The following is a 24152-nucleotide window of genomic DNA, read 5'->3' on the forward strand; positions in this document are numbered from 1 at the left end:
CATTTTCCTCCTCCCCTTCCAACCCTGACCCCTTTCTCCCTCTCCCCCACCCCTCCTCCTCCTCCCCTCCTCTTCATCCTGCAGGACTTTGAGGAGCACTACGTGCAAACAGGGCCTGGCCAGCTGTTTGTGGGCTCCACACAGCGCTTCTTCCAGGGCAGCCTCCCCTCGTTCCTGCGCTGCAACCACAGCATCCAGTACAACGCGGCCCGGGGCCCCCAGCCCCAGCTGGTGCAGCACCTGCGGGCCTCAGCTATCAGCTCGGCCTTCGACCCAGAGGCCGAGGCCCTGCGCTTCCAGCTCACTACAGCCCTGCAGGCGGGTGAGGCCCCTCTGCTTTGTCCCACCCCCACTGCCCCAGCTAAAACCTGCCAGGGGCCCAAATGCACGTGGCTGGAATCCACCCCTGCCCCTAACATCCACTGACCATGGGCCAGACTTCAGACTGAGACGGCCCACCTGGCCTGCTCACCTGGCCTGTCCCCACTCCCATCCATCCACCCACCCTCCTCACAGGGACACAGCTCTCTAAGCCACCCTTGTTCCAACCTCTGGATCCTTTCCCCAGGCCCCAAGGTGAAGGTCCAGGCACCCCAGGCTGATGTTAAGGAATTGAGTCACCCAACCCTCTTCTCCCGAGGGCACCTGCACCGAGGCCCCACCCAGGGAGCCAGAAACCACTGTTGGAACCCTAGAGACCCACAGGAACATGCTGTTTACCCAGTGAATGCTAAAGATACACATGCTCACATTATTTGAGGTCCCAGAGTGTTATGAACATTGAATGAGAGACAGTGATAAGAGCACCGCTTTGAGGTCAGGCAGACCCCAGTTCAAATCCCAGGTGCACCACTTTCTGGCTGTGGGACCTTGGAGGCAATGTCCTGGTCCTCCCGGAGCTTCAGTGTTCCCATCTGTACAGCGGGCAGGAATCGCCTGCCTTGCAGGGTGTCACCGTACAGATGTTGTCTCTAAAACCCTAGCCTGGCACCTAGTGGCTGCCTCATCAAGGGTGGCTGTCCCTACAATTATTTGGACCAAGCTTGTCCAACCCGTGGCCCACAGGCCGCATGCCACCCAGAACAGCTTTGAATACGGCCCAACACAAATTTATAAACTTTCTTAAACATTATGAGATTTTTTTGTGATTTTTTTTTTTTTTTTTTAGCTCATCAGCTATCCGTATTTTATGTGTGACCCAAGGCAATTCTTCTTCTTCCAGCATGGCCCACAGAAGCCAAAAGATAGGACACCCCTGATTTAGACTGCCTTGTGTCCTTCCCGCCTCCAGAACCCAGCTCACCCCTCCCCTGCCTTTGTCTTTGCTGCCCGTCCGACGCTCTCCTCTGCCCCTGGAGAGGAGCACGCTCTCTGTGCATTGCTGCCGTGGTCTCACGAGAGCCGTTCTGCATGTGCTGACCTCCTGCGTTTTATCTGAATGGTTTTCCTGGGGCTGCCTGACTCACTGCCCAGCCCCACTGGGAGCCCTTCAGGACACATTTCCTTGACTGGGCGTGCCCTGCAGTCATCGCCTCCAACAGGCCTGGGCAGGAAATGGGCTCGCTGACTCTCTGGCACCGTCTTGGCTCTGCCTGGCTAAGCTGGCAGTGGGGGAGCTGCAAGCCTGGGCTACGGCCAGGGCAGCCTTGGGAGAGGACACCCTCATGTCCTTAGAGTCTGTCCTCTTTGCCTTGCAGCGGAGAACGAGGTCGGCTGCCCCGAGGGCTTTGAGCTGGACTCCCAGGGAGCGTTTTGTGTGGGTGAGCGCCCCCAACCCTGGCATGGATGTGGGAGGCCTCTCAGCCTGGGATGGATGGCTTCTCCCAGCCAGCTGGCAGGAGGGCCTGGGAGCGGAGACCACCAGACCCCTTCCTGCCCCAGACAGGGACGAGTGCTCGGGAGGCCCCAGCCCCTGCTCCCATGCCTGCCTTAACGCACCCGGCCACTTCTCCTGCGCCTGCCCGACTGGCTTCGCCCTGGCCTGGGATGACAGGAACTGCAGAGGTGAGGGAGTCGCTGGGAGGAGGGAGGAGACGTGCTCCTCAGGCCTGACCCAGGTGTGCGGAAGGGTCCCCAGGGCCAGGACCCTGGCTGGGGACACAGACCTGCAGGGATGGCCAATTCTTGAGGGTGTTTGATGTCAGCCTGGGGGTCCCAATGCTATGTCCCCACCAGGCTCCTTCCTGCTATGGGAGCTGCAGATGAGTGAGGCCCAGGTATCAGGGGGTGATGGGCAGCCCCAGAGACATACGGGCGGTTATCACATGCTTACAGCATTCTGAACCTGAACAGGCCTCAGAAGCTTTCCCAACACTCAGCATAATTTCCAATTGACTGAGACTGGCAAGTGAATTGTCCCCCTCAGCAATGTTGCTGGATGACAAATCTGACCTCAGGTGATGGTGCTGATGCTGACCCCCAATCTGCATCCCTGCACTCCCACCAGGAGGGCCTGGTGCCAAGTCTCTGCTGGGCTCCAAGCCGGGCGCCCAAGGGGACGTTCTCTGCAGCCTTGCATTGGAAGCTGCAGGCCCAAGCTCTCGGGTCCCTTGGAGTGGGCCCTGTGTTCTGGGGTAGGGAGCAGGACAATGGGAAGAGCTAGCAGAAGGGGTGGGGACCTTCTTGCCAGTGGCTCCTGGGCCTGTGGACGAAGCCTCTGTGGATAGGCTGGGCCAGGGTTAGGTGGCGAGGCAGGCCTGGGGATCATGTTCACACGGCCATCTGCCCTGATCTGCCCCCAGATGTGGACGAGTGTGTGTGGGATGCTCACCTTTGCCGAGAGGGGCAGCGCTGTGTGAACCTGCTCGGGTCCTACCACTGCCTCCCTGACTGTGGGCCTGGCTTCCGGGTGGCTGCTGATGGGGCCGGCTGTGAAGGTGACGGGGGCACAGCATGCGGCCTGTCCATACTCCTGGAAACCCAGAGGTTGCCAGGGATCAGCTGATAGGGGGCTGTGTGTCACTGGGCTCTGGGCTTCCAGGAAGACTGAGACTTTTGGCAGAAGGAGCACAGCAAGGCTGGGGACAAAGCCTGAGCCAGGCTCTGGAGGTCTGAGCCCTCCCCTGGCTCCTGGCAGCTGGCACCTTCTTTGATAGGGGTGTTTTCTTTCTGGACCTCAGTGTCTTGTCTGCTTGATAAAGAGGGAGCTGGGTCAGGGATGGCAAACACATGCTCCCTCTGCTGCCATCCGTTCTGTTCCCCCGCATGAATCAAGCCCCAGCTAGAGACCACTTCTGAATCCTTCTTGACCCAACAGCCTCTGCAGCCACCATGGAGCAGGTGCAGTCAGCCTTTGAGATAAAACCTAGGTGCCACCCCTGGACAGGTGACCTCAATGGTCCTTCCTGTTCTAGCAGTCTATGGCTGCAGGACCGTGGGTGCACCCGGCTCCTCTGAGAGACTGTACGGTGGAGAGGGAAGCACGGTGGAGCCTGACCCCAGAGGATCAGCCATCGCCATCGCAACTCTGTGGCCCCCAGGGCCCTTAGAGTGCCCGAAAACTCACTGGGCTCTCCTGCCTGCCGCCCTTCCTGCCCCCTTTCCTCCTTTCTCACCACTTTCTTAGCTCTTCCCACATACCAGGCTCCCCTCCTCACCACGACCCCATGAAGAGGTCACATCTTTACCCTCTTTATGGATAAGGAAACTGAGGCTCAGAGAGGGAGAGTTCCTTGCCCAAGGGTTAGAATATGGAGAGCTCAGCGGAACCCAGGACTCCGCCCACAAAACCCACCCTTTCAGCCCCTTCCTTTCTTTGGGACCTGGAACCCTGTTGACCTCCAACCTGGTATAACTGGGGGAGGTGCTACGAGGGCTGCCATGCAGCCTGGTGGCACTGAAACTGGAGAAGGGGACAGGGAGGCCCAGATATGGAGGGGGATGGTCCGTCCCTTGGGGGAGGGGCTCTGGGCTAGTCTTCCCCCCGCCGACCATGCCTCTGCCTCCCAGATGTGGACGAATGCCTGGAGGGGTTGGACGACTGTCACTACAACCAGCTCTGCGAGAATACCCCAGGCGGTCACCGCTGCAGCTGCCCCAGGGGTTACCGGATGCAGGGCCCCAGCCTGCCCTGCCTAGGTACGGGGACACCCACCCTCTGGCCGGCACCCCCAGCTCAGGGGCTGAGAGTGTCTAAGGCGCCAGTGCTGGTGAGTTCTGAGAATAACCAAACAGCAGCCGACACTTTGCACTCACTGGGTGCCTGCCTGTGCACCAAAGCCTCAGCCTGACCCTATGGGGTCATCTTACGGGGAATTTCAAGAGTGGGAGGACTGTGGAGGCAAGTGAGTGTATCTCAAAGAGGCTTAGGAGAGGGAATGGATCTAACTGGGGCACTGAAGGGCTGAGGGGGAGCTGGAGTCTGGGATGATGCTGAGAGCTGGGGAGGCTGAGCCTCTGGTAGCCTTAGGTGGAATCAGAGAGGAGGCTGGGGTTGGTCCAGGAGAGGAGGATGCAGTGTGGCTCGCATGCAGCGTGGGAGTGACTGGATTCTAGGGAGTGCCGACAAAAGAGAAGGCAGGGCCAGGCAATGGCTGCAGGCTGCAGGGGGCCCTGGGCCACCTGTCTGTGCACACGCCTGACTCCACCCCTCTGCAGATGTCAATGAGTGCCTGCAGCTGCCCAAGGCCTGCGCCTACCAGTGCCACAACCTCCAGGGCAGCTACCGCTGCCTGTGCCCCCCAGGCCAGACCCTCCTTCGTGACGGCAAGGCCTGCACCTCACTGGAGCGGAATGGACAAAATGTGACCACCGTCAGCCACCGAGGCCCTCTATTGCCCTGGCTGCGGCCCCGGGCCTCGATCCCCGGTGGCTCCTACCATGCCTGGGTCTCTCTCCGGCCGGGTCCTGTGGCCCTGAGCAGCGTGGGCCGGGCCTGGTGCCCTCCTGGTTTCATCAGGCAGAACGGAGTCTGCACGGGTAAGGCCAGGCCCTGACCATCCACGGGACACTGCCATTATGGGCTCTTGGGCCCCTAGGGTGGGTGTACAGGTGCCCCCCACCGAGTTCAGAAACCCAGACCTTCCTGGCAAGTGAGGCGGGTGGTGTGGTGGATGGTGGCTTCACCAATGCAGGGTGTCTCGGAGCCTTGGCTGTGCTACTGGGCAGGGGACTTCCAAGATGGGGTGGACTATTTTTTAAACCATTTGACTTCAGGACACTTTGCCCAGAGGGAGGGCATCCTAGGCAAGTGGTCCTGAGAACCCCCTTTGAGAAACACTCCTCTTAGCACTCAGAGGGAAAGCAGTCAGGGAGGGAGATTTTCAGGGGTGAAAGAGAATGTTCCAGGTAGACATGAGAATGTGACAAGGGACTGCTGGGTGGTGGGGGTGGGGGACGGCCCCTGGACCCTGCAGAGAGGGACAAAGAGGAGGTGGCCTGCCCTAGGGCTGACGCCTCGGCATTCCTGCCTGGACGGAGGCGTCTGTGGGGTGGTGCTGCTTGCTCCTTCTATGCCTTGGTGAGCCCGGGGTAGGTAAGGTGGGGCTCCTCCCTCTCACCAAGCCCAGGGACTCCCCCAACCCCAAACCTAGGCTGGGAGGGGCAGGACAGGGAGAAGGAGCAGGGCCGCTTCAGAGCCCAGACGGCAGGTGTGTGGCCACATCGGTGTCTGTGGCTCAGTGTGTCTCTCTGCCCCCGTCCCCTACCTGCCCCACCCCCATGCCCGAGCCAGACCTCGACGAGTGCCAGGTGAGGAACCTGTGTCAGCACGCCTGCCGCAACACCGAGGGCAGCTACCAGTGCCTGTGCCCCACCGGCTACCGCCTGCTCCCCAGTGGGAAGAACTGCCAGGGTGAGCCGGGCTCAGGCCACCGCCCAAACACCCTTGGGGCTAGGGCAGGCAGCGTGGGATGGGACATGTGGCATCTCACCTACTCCGTTCACTCCAGCCCCTTCACAACTATCCTGTGATGTGGGGCAGGAAGGCAGGCTCAGAGGGGTTCCGTGAACACCCCAGGCTCCCACAGCCATGCCAGGGCCCGTCCTCTGAACAGGAGCTCTGAGATTACGTGGGCAGGCTCTGAAAGCAGCTCCGCAAGGCCAATCCTAGCTCTGCTGTGTGTCCCTGGGAAACTCACTTCACCTCTCTAAGCCTCTGGCCTCCTGGTTAAATGGGGCTCACACAGTCCCCCCTCAGATAGCTGGGCTGAGAGCTGTGGAGATTGAGCACAGAGCCGCACAGCTGCTGCTGCTGGTATAGTAAGTGCCTCTAACTCCCAAACCGGGCACCGTTTCCCTGGTGTGCACAAACGGGGCTGGGGCCAGTCATGCTGCTTCCTCCACAGGAACCATGCCTGCCCTGCCTGTCTCTGTCCCTCACGCTGCCATGGAGGTCACCGAACATCCTCTGAGAAGGGTGGGGCTTCCACTGAGGAAGACAGGATCAGGGGCTCTGTCCATGGGCAGTGGGCACTCTGGGTCTTTGGGCAAAGCAGCCACCTAGGGAAAGCCCCATCTCTCCCAGGCCCTCCTACCCAGCACTTGGTCAGGAGGCCCCCACAGTGCCCACCTACACGCCCTGGAAAGCCCTGGCCCCCCCAGGGAGATGAGAAGGTGCTGCAGGCCTCCAGCTGGGTGGTCACGGGTCAGACTGGCTGGGGACAAAGGGAGAAGGGCTGCTCACCTCACTGGTCCCCCAAAGGTACTTCTCCCCACGCACTCCCCCTTTCTCCTTTGCTCCATCTTTTCATCTCCCTCCCCCGCTTCACCAACTTCCCCATCCAGACATCAACGAGTGCAAGGAGGACAGCATCGAGTGTGGACCCGGCCAGATGTGCTTCAACACCCGGGGCAGCTACCAGTGTGTGGACACACCCTGTCCTGCCACCTACCGGCAGGGCCCCAGCCCTGGGTAAGGGCTGAATTGGCAGGGCCTCGTGCCCTCAGGAAAAGCACATTTTTCAGTCACTCGGGATGCAGAATGGCCCTGTCATTGTCACTCCCCACATAAGTGATGCAGGCAGGAGCGCACGGAGCCCTGGGGGCAGGGAGAGGCCAGAGTGGGAGAGAACGGGGACACAGGAGCACACACACCAAACCCCAGACACAGGAACACCGTGCAGACCCACACACAACCCCAGGACAAAACTCAGACACGCCAGCACCAAACCCATCTCCCCCACTCCACTCACAGCGGCCACGGACACTCATCAAGACGCACGGAGACATGGGGACCTTAGGGGTGGCAGCTGCTGCCCTGGAAAGGTTTCTCGCGGCGGGTGACCTGTCCCGGGCCTTAACAACTGGAAACCTAGGCTGGGGTTGGAAGCGGATGCCCCAGGCAAGGCTAAGCGCAGTCTCCACCTCCAACCCCGCCCCCGCAGGGCAAATCCAGACTGGGTGACTGGGCCCAGGGGCACATCGCTCCCCTGTGTCTGCTGGGCTTCCCTGGGGCATGGATCTGGAAAGTCCGCTGGAGGGACCGTGAAAGGGCACGCCTCTGGCTTCTCTGGGCTTCAGTTTGTTGATCTCTAAAACGGGCTAGCGTGGGCGCCTGCAGAGAAGGCGGGTGGGGCTCTGCGGGAGAAGGACGGGCAGCGCGTGGGCGGAACTGCAGGGGCTGGCAGGGAGGTCTGAGTTGCGCGGATGGGCCACGCTCCGACCGCACCCCCGAGTCCGCCTGTCCGTGTGTCTGTGCCGCCCGCAGGACGTGCTTCCGGCGCTGCTCTCGGGACTGCGGCACGGGCAGCCCCTCTACGCTGCAGTACCGGTTGCTGCCGCTGCCCCTGGGCGTGCGCGCCCACCACGACGTGGCCCGCCTCGCCGCCTTCTCCGAGGCCGGCGTCCCCGCCAACCGCACCGAGCTCAGCGTGCTGGAGCCCGACCCCCGCAGCCCCTTCGCGCTGCGTCCGCTGGGCGGGGGACTCGGCGCGGTCTACACCCGTCGCGCGCTCACCCGCGCCGGCCTCTACCGGCTCACTGTGCGCGCCGCGGCGCCGCGCCACCAAAGCGTCTTCGTCCTGCTCATCGCCGTGTCCCCCTACCCCTACTAAACGGGAGAGGGCATTGGCGGCCGCCCTGGACGCCTCCCTCTGTGAGGTCAGGTCCTCGCTGTCGGGGGGGTCAAGGCTGTGCGCAGGGTCGTGTTGACCCAAGGTCTCGCTGACGCACGGGGCGGGAGACGATGACGCTCCGCTTGCCACAGCAGGTGGCGTGGACCAAGCTTCTCCTCGACCCCTTCCTCGGGGGTCACGCCAGGACACGGGGCACCTGGACGCACGGGAGAAGGGGCAGACCCCGCGTTGGGGGTGGCAGCGGCTGTCGCCCGGCCACACCTGGCGGTGTCATTCTGAACCCTGTTGCAATATAAAAAGATTGGTAAAGATTGTTTTTTTAACCAACTTGGTTTCTTTGTCTAATTATTTTGCTTTGTAGGGAAGGCTTTGGTCTGGGAAGGAGACCACGCCTTCTGTTCTGATCCAGGAGCACTGCAGTTTGAGTCTACCAGCCTTAGGAGTAGGGCGCCTCAGGCACCTCCCGGCCTCAGTTTCCTAATCCATAAAATATTGCAATAGGGCATTCCCTTCCCCCATAGGGCTGCGGGGGCAATTAAATGAGGAGTAAATGTGTTGCACAGACAGCAACAGCCAGTGGCAAAAAAATAATTCTTACTTTTTAGAGGCAGGGTCTTGTCCTGTCGCCCAAGCTGGAGTTGCAAATGACATGATCGTGGCTCACTGCAGCCTCGACCTCCTGGCCTCGCGATCCTCCCGCCTCAGCCTCCAGGGCAGCTGAAACTACAGGCACATGCCACCATGCCTGGCCTTTATATTAACTATTAATGTTTTGTGTATATGTAAGTCATACAACATGATGCTTTGATACACATAATGAAATGGTTACTACAGTCAAACCAATGAACATATCCATTTGGATTTTGTGTGGGTTTGAAAAAAAATAAAACATACCCATCATCTTGTATATACTTATTTTTGTGGCAAAAACAATATCTACTCCGTTAGGAAAATACCAATGTGATATTATTATTTTGAGATAGGATCTCACTCTGTCACCCAGGCTGGAGTGCAGTGGCGTGATCTCTGCTCACCTCAATCTCTGCCTCCCAGGCTCAAGCAATCCTCCCACCTCAACCTCCTGAGTAGCTGGGACCACAGGCATGCACCACCACACCTGGCTAAATTTTTTTTTTTTTTGAGTTGGAGTTTCGCTCTTGTTGCCCAGGCTGGAGTGCAGTGGTGCTATCTCGGCTTACCGCAACCTCCGTCTTCTGGGTTCAAGTGATTCTCCTGCCTCAGCCTCCCGAGTAGCTGGGATTACAGGCATGTGCCACCATGCCCAGCTAATTTTGTATTTTTAGTAGAGATGGGGTTTCTCCACGCTGGTCAGGCTGGTCTCAAACTCCTGACCTCCAGATGATTTGCCCACTTCGGCCTCCCAAAGTGCTGGGATTACAGGCATGAGCCACCGTGCCCGACCTAATTTTTTAAATGTTTTGTAGAGATGAGGTTTCATTATGTTGCTCTGTCTGGTCTGGAACTCCTGGCTCAAAGGATCCTCCCACCTCAGCCTCCCAAACTGCTGGGATTACAGGCATGCGCCACTGCACCTGGCTTACCCCAGTGTATTTTTATCTGCTAACTCTTGTTGCTTTCTAGTCCTAGACTCCTACAGCGGGCTTCTTTATGGCTTGGTTATTATCTTGTATCCTTTGCACCTTGCCCCTGGGTTTCACTTGCAGTCCTCTTCTGAGCTATCTTTTTCCTGATAGCACTCCCCCCACTCTGTGGGACGGATTATTGAAGGCAAGGGCCGTTTCTAGGCCCTGGCCTTAATAATTCATCTAATTTATCTACAGGAAGGGCCTTTGTTGGATGAATGAATGGACAGAAGTTTAATGGAACAATTCCTAAGTAGTCCTTTTTTTTTTTTTGAGATGGAGTCTGGCCCTGTCGCCCAGACTGGAGAGCAGTGGCGCGATCTCGGCTCACTTTAAGCTCCACCTCCCGGGTTCACACCATTCTCCTGCCTCAGCCTCCCGAGTAGCTAGTATTACAGGCATGCACCACCATGCCCGGCTAATTTTGTATTTTTAGTAGAAACGGGGTTTCTCCATGTTGGTCAGGCTGGTCTCAAACTCCCAACCTCAGGTGATTTGCCGGCCTCGGCCTCCCAAAGTGCTGGGATTACAGGCATGAGCCACCGCGCCTGGACTAATTTTTATATTTTCAGTAGAGACGGGGTTTCACCATGTTGGCCAGGCTGGTCTCAAACTCCTGACCTCAAGTGATTCTCTTGCCTCAGCCTCCCAAAGTGCTGGAATTACAGATGTGAGCCACTGTGCCCAGCCCCTGGGGGAGTTTTTAAAAGGCGGTCAGGGCAGGCCTCACCGAGCAGGTGGCTTCTGAGAAGAGACCAGAAGAAGGTGAAGGAGAAAGTTACACGGCCATCGCAATAGAGGGGAGGGTGTTCCAGAAGAGGGGACAGCAAGTGTCAGGGCCCTCAGCTAGGAGGCTGGGGAGGCTGGAGATGAATGAGGTGGGAGAAAGGGAAGAGAGAAAGGTCGAGGGGGTGGGGTGGATCCTGTGAGGTCTTTGGGCCACCACAAGGACCTTGGCTTTGATGAGTGACCTATACAAGAGTACGTGTATAGTTGGGTGTGGTGGTGCATGCCTGTAGTACCAGCTACCTGGGAAGCTGAGGAGGGAAGATCCTTGAGCCCAGGAGTTTGGGGCTACAGTGAGCTATGATTTGGCCACTGCACTCCAGCCTGGGTGAGAGAGCGAGACCCCATCTCCAACGAAAATGGTTTTTAAGAAAGTCATTGCATATCTGCGTGTTGGCCTATCTCCAGTGTGCTGGGTCTCGGGAGGAGTGTAGGTGAAACGGAGCTTGGCAGAAGCTCACGCTGCTGTTCGTCCTTCTCCTCCCGTTCCTGCCCTTCTCCCTGGGCTGGCAGCAGCCCCTGCCTGGGTGGCCTCTTTGTTGCCAGCTGCCCCTGACACAGCCTCTGGGAGAGAGAAGTTGTCTTTTGCATATGGTTCTGAAGAAGAGAGTTCCTCTCTCCCTGTTTCTCCTACTTAGTGTGACATGGTCAGCTCCCTCTGTGTCCCCTCCCTCTCATCTGGGCAATGAGGAAAATTGTCTGAGTTAGTTCCTTCTAGAGGTGAACGACAATCAGGCTGTCTAAACAGAGCTGTTCTGGGTACACAGAGAAAAAATCACTGTGTCCATTTTACAGATGGAGAAAGGGGGGTACAGGGAGGGAACATGATCCAGTCACTTGACTGAGGTGTGACTGGTTAATGGTCAGACTGGGACTCTTGATTCCCACCTAACAGCCCAATAGAACCTTCTCCAGGGCGATTCTTCCTGCAGGTTTCCTTCAAACCAGTCTGCAAAGTTTTTCTGTTAGGGGCCAGATAGTACTTTCTGCTTTGCGGGACATTCAAGCTCTGTCAAAATGACTTACCTTTGCCATTGCAGCGCAAAAGCAGCCCCGAAGGACCCATGAACAGATGGGCACGGCTGTGTTCCAATAAAATTTTATTTGTGGACACTTACATTTCAAATTCATTATCATTTTCACGTGCCATGAAATATTCTTCTTTTGATATTTTTCAACCATTTACAAATGCAAGAGCCATTCTTAGTTTGCACGCAGGCTTGACAAAAACAAGTTCAGATCAGAGTTTGCTGATCTCTGGTTTAAACCACAGAAATCACTGATGGTGGAAGTCCAGGCTGGGTGGAGAGATTAGAGGTGGCGGGAAGAAGTGGGGGAGGGGCTTCCTAGACCCTCCTGTACCCCATTTGTCCAGGGTCCACCTGTGAGGGCCTTCCTTGGGCCGAACACCCCTCTTTGTGCAACGCCAGGGGTCAGCGGGTCAGAACTGGAGCGCTGCTCTTTGCTAGGCTGTTAATTTTTTATGGAGCTGGGGACTTTGTGGAGGCGACGCAGAGGTGGAGACCCACAGAGGGGAGGGTCCTCTCTCACCCCTGCTGTCTCCTGCAGGCCGCTCCCAGTCTCACCCAGGCCTTCCATGTTTGTAAAACTACTACTTATTAAGTCTTTGTCCAGTGTCTTACAGACTTGAGATTTTTTGTTTGTTTGTTTTTTGTTTTTGAGACGGAGTCTCACTGTGTCGCCCAGGCTGGAGTGCAGTGGCGCGATCTCGGCTCACTGTAAGCTCCGCCTCCCATGTTCACGCCATTCTCCTGCCTCAGCCTCCCGAGTAGCTGGGACTACAGGCGCCCGCCACCACGCCCAGCTAATTTTTTTTTTTTTTTAGTAGAGATGGGGTTTCACTGTGTTAGCCAGGATGGTCTCGATCTCCTGACCTCGTGATCCGCCTGTCTCGGCCTCCCAAAGTGCTGGGATTACAGGTGTGAGCCACTGTGCCTGGTGACTTGGGTTTATTTAGTCCTTCCAGGAGCTCCAGAGCCAAGAAAGAGCGTCCCCATTTCACAAATGAGAGAAGGAGAGCTCAGAGAAGGAAGCCACTTATCTCATCTCACACAGCCTGGAGGGGAAGAGAAGGACTCAACCCAGGCCCATCTGACTCCAGAGTCCTGGGCTCTGACCACCAGGCTCCCCTGCCTCCACTTTCCAAGGAAGGGGAAAGAAAGAGAGGGCCAGGGGCAGGCTGAAGACAAGGGCCCTTGGCAATTGAACATGTGAGGAGCAAAAAAGGGTGTCCATTCAGCCCCCTGCCTCCCCACTTTTCCCTCCTTTTCCATTTGAGGCTATGGAGCGGAGGCGGGGGAAAGGAGTGACTTACCCAAGGTCACACAGAAAGCCCAAGGCAGACCAGGCCTTGGAGCCAGATTCTGACCCAGTCCCTTCCTCCCCTACACTCCAACTGCTTACCCCACCCCCAAGGATGGTTACGAGCAGAGGAGGCCCCTCCCAAGCAAGCCGTAGCCAGAGCCAGAGAGTATTTTCCATCCAAGAAGGATGTTTGTCACTTCTCTTTTTCTAGCTGCCAGCTGCCATCGGCCAAGGCTCTGTCCAAGCCGCCCAGCCCCCTGGTGCCACCTGACCTCCGCGAGTCTGTTTGCACCATCGGGGTGGAAAACAGGCCTGCAGGTCGCTCTTTGAACTCCCTGATGTGGGTTTTCCACAAACCCAACAACTGGACTCTGTGTTCCTGTGGGCGAGGACTGGCAACCTAGGGTCTGGCCTGGAGGACACTCTCTTTTCCTAGGGCCAATGCCCAGGCTTGGGCAGCGGCAAAGTGGCTTCTGGTGCCAACCACGAGGAGGTTTCAGGGTGAGATCCTTGAAGTCTCTACACACCCAGGCCCTTTCACGCCCAGTAGGTACAGAGCCCTTGGGTGGCAGAGGCAAGAGAGGGAGGCAGGAGGAAGCCCACTCCAGGGCTCTGTGCACAGGCTGTATCTATGCCTTTAGGTGGCTGGAGGCATTTGATGAGCTCACATCCATTAAGCTTGCCCTGTAGCCATTCAGACAAGTGGCCACAAAAGAGCTGAGGCCAGGCGCAGTGGCTCACGCCTGTAATCTCAACACTTTGGGAGGCTGAGGTGGGTGGATCACCTGAGGTTGAGTTCGAGACCAGCTTGGCCAACATGGTGAAACCCCATCTCCACTAAAAATACAAAAATTAGCCAGGTGCGGTGGTGGGCGCTTGTAATCCTAGCTATCCTGGAGGCTGAGGTAGAATAATTGCTTGAACCCAGGAGGCAGAGATTGCAGTGAGCCGAGATTGTGCCACTGCACTCCAGCCTGGGCGACAGAGTGAGACTTATCTCAAAAAAAAAAAAAGGTCAGAGCTGACTCTTAGAAAAGCCCTCTGGCTGCATTGTGGAGCAAGGAGCAGAGGGGATGGTGAGCACAGGCAGGAGGATACGTGAGGTGTCTCCTGCAGAGGTGCATGTGAGAGGTCACAGTCATCCAGGCTAAGATAAGAGCAGTGGGGAGAGAGAGCAGGAACCAGAGCGCTCACATTCTTCCATTTTCTTGCTGGAGCCCTCAGCCCTCTGCTCTATGCCAGTATCAGAGCTTATGACAAGCAACTGATCTGGTGGGGGAGGAAAAGGATAAGAGAGGCATCACTAAGGAGCAGTGTGTGGAAAGACCACACGGCAAAAAGGGCACGACACATTGAAACAACCACAGCCAGGCTGGTAGCAGCACTATAGTGGGTAAGGGCAGAGGAGGAAGTACAGCCATTGAGATTTGATCCTAAGAATCATGGGGATCATCAAAACCTTGTTTCAGAAATCATTTTATTCATTAATATTGCAGTATATAGCTCTAAAACTTTACAAATCTTTCAATAAAAATATAACTACAAGCTGGGTGCAGTGGATCATGCCTGTAACCCCAGCGCTTTGGGAGGTCAAGGTAGGCAGATTGCTTGAGGCCAAGAGTTCAAGACCACCCTGGGCAACATGATGAAACCCATCTCCACTAAAAATACAAAAATTAGCCAGGTGTGGTAGCACGTGCCTGTAGTCCCAGACACTAAGGAGGCTGAGGTGGGAGGATCGCTTGAGCCCAGGAGGTAGAGGCTGCAGTGAGCCAACATCATGCCACTGCACTTCAGCCTGGGAGACAGAGGAGACCTTGTCTCAAAAAAGAAAAGTAACTACAATATCATTATTATTACACCTAAAAAATCAATAACTCTGTCTTGCTGTTATTGAATATCTCATCAGTGTTCAAACTTCCAATTGCTTATAAAAATATTTCTTTTGCACTTAAAAGAAACCAGGATCTAAATGAGATCTAAACATTGTGATTTATTTAATTTAATTTAATTTAATAATTTTTGAGACACAGCACATTTCGTGCCCAGGTTGGAGTGTGCAGTGGTGTAATCTTGGCTCACTGCAATCTCTGTCTTGGCTCACTGCAACCTCTGCTTGCCAGGTTCAAGCAATTCTTGCGCTTCAGCCACCTGAGTAGGTGGGATTAGAGGTATATGCCATGACAGCTGGCTAATTTTTTGGATTTTGACTAGAGACAGGGTTTCACTATGTTGCTCAGGCTGGTCTCAAAGTCCTGGCCTCAGCGATCTGCCCATCTAAGCCTCCCAAAGTGGTGGGATTAAAGGCATAAGCCACCACACCCAGCCTTGATTTTATCTCTTATAGCTCTTTTAACTCAAACATTCCCCTTCTGTTTCTTTTTTTTCTTAAAAATCAATTTAATTGAGATATAATTTTTTCCAGGAATGCAAGGTTGGTTCAACACCTGAAAGCCAATCAATGTAACACACCACATTTGTAAAATAAAGGAGAAAATCATATGATCATTTCAATAGGTGTAGAAATAGCATTTGACAAAATTTAGTACCTATTTATGTAAAAATCTTTTAATAAATTAGGAAGAAAAGTGAACTTCTTCTGACAAAAAAAAAAATCTATGAAAAACCTACAGCTAACATTGCACTTAATGGTGAAAGACTGAATGAATCCTCTGCCCTAAGATCATGAACAGGGCAAGGATAACTACTTTTACCAATTCTATTCAACATTCTACTGGGGATACTGACCATTGCAATAAGGCAAGAAAAAAAGGTACAAAGGTAATAAAGGGGAAAGTAAAACTGTTTGTATTCATAGACGACATTGCTGTCTACCTAGAAAATCCTAAGGTATTTACGAAAACCTACTAGAGTCAATAAGTGAATTTAACAAGGTTGCAGAATATGAATCTAATTTACAAAAATTGATTTTATATGCCAGCAACAATTGGAAAATAAAAATATCATTTATGATAGCATCAAAAAATTAAAATTCTTAGAAGTAAATTTGATGGAAGATAGGCAAAACTTGCACACTCAAATCCATAAAACATTGCTCAGACATCTGAACCATGATGGATCTCTTGGCACCTCCACTGAAATTGAAGACTTACCCTGATTTGATGATTACACATTGTATACACGGATCAAAATATCACACGTACCCCCAAAATATGTATAGCTAAAGATATATCAGTGAAAAATACAAAAAAAGAAAAAGAAATTGAGGACTTTTATACCACCTATCAAAGATGTCTCAACCTACCAAGTCTTCCTCTCCACCGAATGGAAGACTTAGGCCTTTGCCTAGGCACAGGCCTCCACCTGGCCAGTCATCCAAGGTGTCCAATAAAATAGTCACCTCAGAGCTGGGCCCTGGAGTACCCATACCTGTGACCCCAAGAAACTCTATCTCTTAAAACAAACAAACAAACAAACAAACTAACAAAAACCTCTCTGGCTGTTGGGGAGGAAATGTTGGAGGGGCAACTAGGGTAACCGGGGGAACCAGCAAAGAGACTTAAGTAAGAAATTATAATGGTCTGAGTAAGAGAAGATGGTGGCCCTGTGTGGAGGAAGTGGAGGTGGAGAGAAAGGGGCAGACTTGATCTATTTAGAAGATATGAATGTTTTTGGGTGAGGTGGCTCACACCTGTAATCCCAGCATTTTGGGAGGCAGAGGTGGGTCGATCACCTGAGGTCAGGAGTTCAAGATCAGCCTGGCCAACATGGTGAAACTCGTCTCTACTTAAAATACAAAAATTAGCCTGGTGTGGTGGCGGGCCTGTAGTCCCAGCTATTCAGGAGGCTGAGGCAGGAGAATCGCTTGAACCCGGGAGGCGGAGGCTGCAGTGACGGTGCCACTGTACTCCAGCCTGTGTGACAGAGCAAGACTCCAAATAAAAATTTACAAAAAAAAAAAAAAGAAGAAGGTATGAGTGTCTCAGATCCCAGTGCCTTTATTTCTCCACCTGCTCAGGCCTAGGTGCTGCTTTGTTTTTAGGAATGCCACCAAGATCACTTACCTAGAAGGTGCAAAGGCTCCTGGAGGACCCCTGACCTAGGTGTGGGCAGGGGGTAAGATGAAAGTCAAAGGCCATGGTGCCCCAGCCTCAGGTGGGGGAATCCCTTTGGGCCACGCCCCACTTTGGCCCTCAGCACTGCTCTGCAGGGTGAGGGCCAGAGCAGGGTGAAAGGTCCACCTGGCGGATGGAGGGGTCCAGGCAGAATATGGCTCATTCAGAAGCTGGCCAGTCCTCCCTCACCTTGGTCTCTGCCTCTGGGCAACCACTCACCTTGCTGTCGGTGGCAGGAGGGCGGGGGTGGGGGGCAGGGTGCTGCTGGCAGTTTGGGCCCCTGTTTTCTTCTCAGGAGAGCTGTGACCTCACTGTCTCTCACGTCACTGGTGCATGTGAGTTAGGAAGGGTCTGTCCCTTAGGCTGGAACCATTTCTGTGGCAGAGAGTAAAGGTCCCAGCAGCCTGTGACCCTGGGACTGTGACCTCAGTTCAGCTCAGGCTGGAGCTAAAGCAGAGGATTTGGGCCAGAGTTTCAGACACTGGATTCTAGCTCTGCTCTGCCACTCACATGCTGTGTGGCCTTGGGAAAGATACACCGTCTCTCTGTGCGGCAGGTTTCTGCCCATACCATGGAGATAACAATCACAGGTACTTCATACAGGGTAGTCGTGAAGGTGAAAACAGAATGCTTGCTCTTTCCAGGGCAGCCCTACCAATGAGAAAACAGGCTGCAGTGGGGAGTGACCGCCCCAAGGCCACACAACTGCTGCAAGGATGTCATTTTGTGGGCGTTCCTCAGTTGCCTCCTGCTAGTGTGGAAGGCCCAGAGACTCCACGAGACCCCCAGCTGGTCCTGTGAGAGGGCCGAGGGGGGCCAGTTGTGATACCGCCTCCCAGCTGGAAGGGGCCTCAAGCCACCCATACGCACCCAGCCCCACGTGGCTCACCAGGGACCCCTTTGCCATCAAGGGCCACATCCCAGGTTTAGGTGTCAGAGAACTGAGGGGCTTAAGAGAGAACTGAGCTGTGGCTTTATTTGTGAATTGGTTTGATCCTTTTTTCCTTCTAGAAGGACTCACAGCTACTGTCGCGTGCCATGGGCTTGAGGGGGTGGTGGGGGCTGGCTGGCAGAGGGGCTGAGAGTGGATGGTGATTAAAAGGAGAACTGACTCCAGGGTAGCGGCTGGGCAAGGCTTGGGGCTCCCACCTCCCCCAGGTTCAGAGCCGGCTGAGGACCGGGAGTCCTCCCCCCTGGGGTCAGTGCTCACTATGGAGCAACTGCCTTGGATGGGGTCCCAGGACTTGCTCTTTTACTGGGGCTGTGGTTGCAGTGAATAGGGCTTTGGAGCCGGCAGACCACGTTGGGAAATTCCTGATGTAGAGAAGCTTTTGAAGGCGGGCCTGGGGTCACAACTCCCAGCTGCTTTTTACAAGCAAGAGACTTCTCCTCTCTGAACCTCAACCTTCCCTCCTGTCTAGTGGGTTCGCAGCCAGACAGTCTTTTACTTACTGCTTACTGGGTGCCCTCTAGAGTCTGGGCAGGTGCCAGGCTCTGAGAAGACAGGCCAGCAATCAGCCCTGGCCTAAGGGATGAAAGCCGGGCCTTCCCGCTCCGGCTCACTTCGGGTTTCTCATCCTTACTCGGCTTCCGGAGGCTACGGTGGGGAGGGAGGGGCTCTGGGGGCTGCAGAAGGCCCAGGCTGCCGGCACCAGATAGAGGTGAGCACAAAGCTCCCTACGCCAGTGGAACTTTTATCCCGGCTCCCACCTCGAAGCGTTTGAATGCTTCCCCAGGGCCAGGAGGCAAGTCTCTCAAAGGACGGCTGCGGCCACCCTGCGCCCCTGAGTTACATGGGTCGCAGCCACTGCCGCCCTCCTTGGCGCCTCCAGCCTGCGGGCCAGGGCCAGGAGCCGCGAGCCGCCTGCGTCCCCGCCGGCGCGCCCCTGGGAGGGTGAGCCGGCGCCGGGCCCAGGCGGGGACCGGGTGGGAGGCGCGGGGAGGTGGGGACGAGGCCGGGCGAGGCGGGCCCCGCCCATCTGCAGGTGGCTGTGAACGCTGAGCGGCTCCAGGCGGGGGCCGGGCCCGGGGGCGGGGTCTGTGGCGCGCGTCCTCCCCACTTGTCCCCGGTCACCGGCCCTGCCCCCGGGCCCTGTGCTTATAACCTGGGATGCGCACCCCTGCCAGTCCTGCTCTGCCGCGTGCCACCGCTGCCCGAGCCCGGTAAGGAGCCCTCGGCCCCTCTCGCTGCTCACTCCCTAGTCGAGAGCACACCCTTCCCGGGCCCAGCCGAGGAGGGGGAGGAGACGCGCGCTCCGGGGCTCGCGGAGCAGAGGGCGGACCCCGATCGCCACTCTCCGGGGACTGGGACCGAGGCAGGAGGGAAGGGGCTCCCGATGCTCAAACGCCTGGCACCGGATTCCAGATTCCTGGAGCCTGGGGGACGCGGCGGGGGCGCGAGTCTCCGGGGTTCGAAGAGCGGGTCGGGTTATTTGTTCCCTGCGCAGCCGGGTCCTTTCTGGACTCCTTCTCGGATCCGGCTTCCTCTGTGTCGTGAAGCCCCCACATGGAGACCTGGGGAGTCCAGAGCGTGTGGTGGGGCTCCCGATTCTCTCTCCCTCTCTCGGACTCACCGTCTGTCTCCACCTCTATTTTTCTGCATAAAACCAGGATTCCAGCCCCTCTGGGGCTTGGACGTATCGCTTTCCCCGCAGCCTCAGTTTACCCTGGACAGATGGGCATGGTGGCCCTGGCTCCCTTCCCTGCAGGGGGCGGCAGCCACCCGGCCCTCCCCGGTGGGGCTGGCGGCCTCGCGGCGGGGTTTCCTGCTGGCCTGGGCTGGGCTCTGTGGGAGGAGCCGTGCCAGGAATATATTCTATCCGGGCTGCTGTTGCCTTTGGCCCCTGGGCGGCTGCGCCCTCCAGGGAGGCAGGGTCATTGTGAAAGAGAGGAAACTCCTCTCCCAGGCGGCCAGGGCTGTTCCTGAGGAGGGCTGGCCTGGTCTCAGTATTCTTCTCTGAGAAGTGGAGAGTCCACTCCCAGGCAGCCGGGTCAGGCTGCAGGTCTCAGGGCAGGAACAGACCTGTTCTCTCCCCAGGGGTAGATCAAGACCTAGGGGACCTGGGCTTTGATCCTCCCGCTCCCAGCAAGCACACCCAGTGATGGGGAGAGATGGTGAGGCCTTGGCTCAGCCTCCAGATTCCCAAGCTTCCTTTTCATTTTCTTTTCTTTCTAAAAATTTATCAGAGATGTGGACTCGTCATGTTGCCCAGGCTGGCCTTGAGCTCCTGGGCTCAAGCCATCCTCCTCCCTCTGGCCTCCTAAAGTGCTGGAATTACAGGCTCAAGCCACCCGAGGCGCCTGGCCCCCAAGCTTCAGTCTGTTAGAGCTGGCTGGGGCTGAGGGCTCAGGAAACATTTAAAGATAGTGTGAGGCTGCTAAGGGCTCTGTAGACTGTTGGGCGCTGGGCCTGGGTCCAATTGCCCAATAACTGTGCCTGGGGTTAGGTTCTGATGAGAGGGATGGAGAAGCAGCCACACGGACTGGGAAGCTTGGCTAGGAGCAGGAACTGGAGGCGTCTCCATTCCAAACTCCCTCTCCTGCCCAGTTCTGATGAGAGGGATGGAGAAGCAGCCACACGGACTGGGAAGCTTGGCTAGGAGCAGGAACTGGAGGCGTCTCCATTCCAAACTCCCTCTCCTGCCCAGACCCCTGAGGCCCAGGGCCTAGGGCGGGAAGTTTGGGGGTGGGGGCAGGGCCCTGTCCTGGCGGGGCCATCTGTGCACCATGCTGAGAAGTAATTCTGGTTCTGCTCTGTGTGGGTGGATCAAGTGAATGAATAGTGACTCCTGCCTGCTGAGCGCCTGGCTGGTGCTGGGGCAGGCACGTGGTGAGAGGGAAGGGGAGGCCCCACTCTCAGCACAGTCTCCATTCCTGTGCTTGGGAAGCAGGGCCGCAGGAGACTTGGGGTGGAGCCAGGCCCGGAACCGCCTGCTACACAAGTGCTTCCCCCTTCCAACTCGGGCCCATCTCATCTTTGGCCCGTGGGTGCTGGGAGGCCAGCCAGGTCAACCAGATGCCTCATCTGAGCACTGACTACACAGCCCCCGAAGTCTCTGGGGCCCACAGATGGCTTGCCTGTGGGCACCAGGCACCCATGTGGAAAGAAGTGACTTCACTGGAATTCAGAGTCTAAGGCTCTGATTTCTGATGTAGCTTTGGGCAAAGTTGATCTTCCAGGGCATGGCTCCCTCCCCAGACTTGGGGTAGACCGGGCACCCATAGGCACTTTGATATGAGTTGAATGAACGAATGAATTAATGCGCCCTTCTTCCGTCACCAAAGACAAACCGAGCTCAACTGAGTTAGAATGTCAGAGGGGGGTTGCAGGGGAACCTTCCATGGGGCAGTAGGCCTGAGCTGTAGCACACAGGCTCTCCAGAGAAATAGTGGGCAGGTTGGCCATGAGTCACTGGGGGGCTGGTTTTCTGGAACGTGTGTAGAGTCAAGGGGAGATCTGAGGTCTCCTGGGAGCCAGGGAGTGTAAGGCCCAGTGCAGGGAAGAGCAAGTGGCCTGCAGTCAGGCTGGGTTTGAAGCCGCTGGCTTGTGACCTCGGCTAGCCGCTTAGCCTCTGCCTCTTCCTCTCTAAATTGATGGTAATGGTAGTCTCCACCTTGAGGTGACGCACCTGTGACTCTGAACTTAGTAGCTGCTCTTTTTGTCATTCCAGCTCTGACGTTTTCAAGTAGCACGAATTTTCCTTAGTGTCAAGTGAGCTCCCAGGCTGGCCTGTTTGCTGGAAGCAGGACAGATGGCTGTGGCTGGGGCCACAGAGAATGCCATCCCAATGAAAGCCAGGTGGCTCTGGTACCTTGACGCGAGGCCACCTTCCCTCCTCCCAGGTGTCTCTTCCGGTGAAGGAGGGCTGGAGGGCAGTGGGCACTTGCCAGGGAGCTGGAAAAACCTGCCGTAGCCGGCTCTTTCTGGGGTATGTGGTGGGGGTGGAGCTGGGACTAGGGGAGGCTGCAATCAGCCAGGATCTGCCTGCCAGGAACAGCTCCCAGGAATAAAGCCCAAAGTCCTGGAGGGTCAGAACCCAGAGGGCTGTTAGGTTGTACAGATGGGGAAATTGAGGCTTAGCAAGCCAGGAACTTGGCTGAGGTCAGCCATGGCAGTGGTGCACAGACCTTAGTGGGCACATGCTTGGTGCCCAGCTCTGGGCTCCATCCCCCAGCATCTCACCCAATCCTTACAGTTGCCCTGTGGGGAGCAGGCTGTTTGCACCCCTATTTTGCAGCTGAGCTGTTATGCTAAAGAGCTGAAGCCACTCAAACCCGTGTCTGGTGGACTTGACCTCTGTGCTTTGCCTGGAGTGAGCACTCACGGGATTGCAGCTGTGGTTCCTTCTCTCCCTGTCACTTCCTCCCCGACTTCAAGCCCTCAGTTTCATTTAGTTTTTGCCTCAGGCTGCAAATGCAGCTTAGGGACCTGGGGAGGCTGAGGGAGGGGGGTGCCCCACCCGCTGCTGGGAGGGCAGGAGCAACGCTGCTGTCTGATTGCATCATTTTCCCAAGCCCATCTGCCCAGCTCATTTCTCTGCATGCATACACAGGCCCCAACACCCACACACATGTGCATGCACACAGGTACACATGTGCAAGCCCAAACACATCACACACATGCATGCACACACATTGTGTACTCTCAGGTACGCACCCCTGGGTGCACATAGGTGCATGCGCGCACACACACACACACACACACACACGCTGTCACATGCATTGCTTCACACTGACCAGCCCCAGAGGCTGAGGGCCTCAGAGCCCACACCTGCCCAGATACAACCTGGCAGGCAGGAGGGGCTCACTGGTTTCTTTTGGTTTATTTAAAACATACAACAGAATTTCCCCCAACCCAACCATACCACCCGCACCATCACACACAAACAGGGGTAGGCTTCCACACATTTCCTAAATGCCTTCTGGAGCAGGGGGCAGGAGGCAGGAGGCAGGAGGCAGGACAGGTGGCTCTGGGGCTCCTGGGCCTCCTCGGCTCAGTGAGGCTGCTCACAGGAGATTGGGTGGCCGGGAAGTAAGGTTTAGGGCCTCTGGGCCGGCCCGGGCTACCTGCAGGCAGCTGAGTAGCTTTGCTTTCGCAGAGTAGTTCACTGCACTGTGAAGACAGATTCCAGACGCTGGGAACTCACGCCTCCAATCCCAGGTATTGCCCACCTTAAGTCCTGCCTGCCTCCCTTCCTCCCTCCTTCCCTCTATCTTGCATGGCCAATTGCCTGGCTGCAGTTGCCATGGATACCACCTGCTGGCTCCAGGGTTAGGGCCTGCTGAGTCACCAGCAACTCAGGGGCAGGGGGTTGAATGCCCAGTAGGGACGTTGTGGGCAAGGACCAGAACCATCTCCTCTGCCCCAGCTGCATGGCCCATGAGGTGTTTCCGCTTCTAAGTCCAAAGGGCAGCACAGGCCTGTGAGCCCCGGCTGACTGGCGGGTGGGACTGTGCAACATGCAGGGGACTGAATTCTCACATGACGGAGCTCCAAAGTCCACCTGGCTACACGGCCGGGCTCTGCAGCACAGGCTAGGAGGCCTGGGAAAGCCACTTCTGCTGCCCAAGCTTCCAGGTACACGGACAGTGCTCGGGATAGCGATGCCTGCCTCACTGCAATGGTGATGGCTGGGTGTTCCCTTCTGGGTTCCGCTTCCCCAATAGTGTCTATTAAAGACCCTGTTTGGGCCAGGCGCGGTGGCTCACGCTTGTAATCCCAGCACTTTGGGAGGCCAAGGCGGGCGGATCACGAGGTCAGGAGATCGAGACCACGGTGAAACCCTGTCTCTACTAAAAATACAAAAAAATTAGCCGGGCATGGTGGCAGGCGCCTGTAGTCCCAGCTACTCGGAGAGGCTGAGGCAGGAGAATGGCGTGAACCCGGGAGGCGGAGCTTGCAGTGAGCCGAGATTGTGCCACTGCACTCCAGCCTGGGCGACAGAGTGAGACTCCGTCTCAAAAAAAAAAAAAAAAAAAAAAAAAGACCCTGTTTGACTCTGACCTTGTGACGTTGGTCAGACTCCGGTGGAAACATTCCCATGCAGAGCAAACATGCCCTGTACATTCAGGAAATGCGGGATGCTGGGGCCAGGTGTCCATGGAGGCTAGAACCAGGAGGCCTGGGCCCACATCTGCCCCTGCTGCTTGTTGATCAGATGACCTTGGGCAGGTGACCTCGTCTCTCTAACCCTGGTTTCCTGTTCAGCAAACTGGACACAGTAAAGGCACCCAAGCCCAGGGCCACAGGAGGCATGTGGGAGGTGGCGGGCAGGGCGAGCCCAAGGGCAGCCCAGGATTCAGGGAGAGCCCTCAGGGAAGAAGCATTGCTGCAAAGACCAGGAGACAGG

At 56.3% G+C, this 24152-nt stretch overlaps 2 protein-coding genes across 8 annotated transcripts in view; both read left to right on the plus strand.

Annotated features, from left to right (window-relative positions):
* The window catches only part of HMCN2 (hemicentin 2), a 169802-nt gene extending 161779 nt beyond the window's left edge, over positions 1–8023 (plus strand). For 4 of the 6 annotated variants that reach the window (XM_030818033.1, XM_030818036.1, XM_030818034.1 and 1 more), the window contains 9 exons: positions 85–322; positions 1698–1760; positions 1882–2004; positions 2742–2876; positions 3949–4077; positions 4597–4917; positions 5672–5791; positions 6724–6850; positions 7646–8023. In XM_030818033.1, the coding sequence (XP_030673893.1) occupies positions 85–322; positions 1698–1760; positions 1882–2004; positions 2742–2876; positions 3949–4077; positions 4597–4917; positions 5672–5791; positions 6724–6850; positions 7646–7991 (1602 nt within the window). In that variant the 3' untranslated portion in view covers positions 7992–8023. Of the gene's footprint in view, positions 1–84; positions 323–1168; positions 1677–1697; positions 1761–1881; positions 2005–2741; positions 2877–3948; positions 4078–4596; positions 4918–5671; positions 5792–6723; positions 6851–7645 lie in introns of those variants that run through there. The other 2 variants (XR_004031451.1, XM_030818037.1) reach the window with 2 other exon arrangements.
* Positions 8024–18669: 10646 nt separating this feature from the next.
* The window catches only part of ASS1 (argininosuccinate synthase 1), a 52516-nt gene continuing 47033 nt past the window's right edge, over positions 18670–24152 (plus strand). The window contains exons 1-2 of one of the 2 annotated variants that reach the window (XM_030818038.1): positions 18670–18966; positions 22902–22963. In XM_030818038.1, coding sequence (XP_030673898.1) covers positions 18914–18966; positions 22902–22963 — 115 coding nt within the window. In that variant the 5' untranslated portion in view covers positions 18670–18913. The remainder of the gene's footprint in view (positions 18967–22901; positions 22964–24152) is intronic. The other variant, XM_030818039.1, reaches the window with a different exon arrangement.

The sequence above is a fragment of the Nomascus leucogenys genome, chromosome 8 (assembly GCF_006542625.1).
Source record: "Nomascus leucogenys isolate Asia chromosome 8, Asia_NLE_v1, whole genome shotgun sequence".
NCBI lineage: Eukaryota > Metazoa > Chordata > Mammalia > Primates > Hylobatidae > Nomascus > Nomascus leucogenys.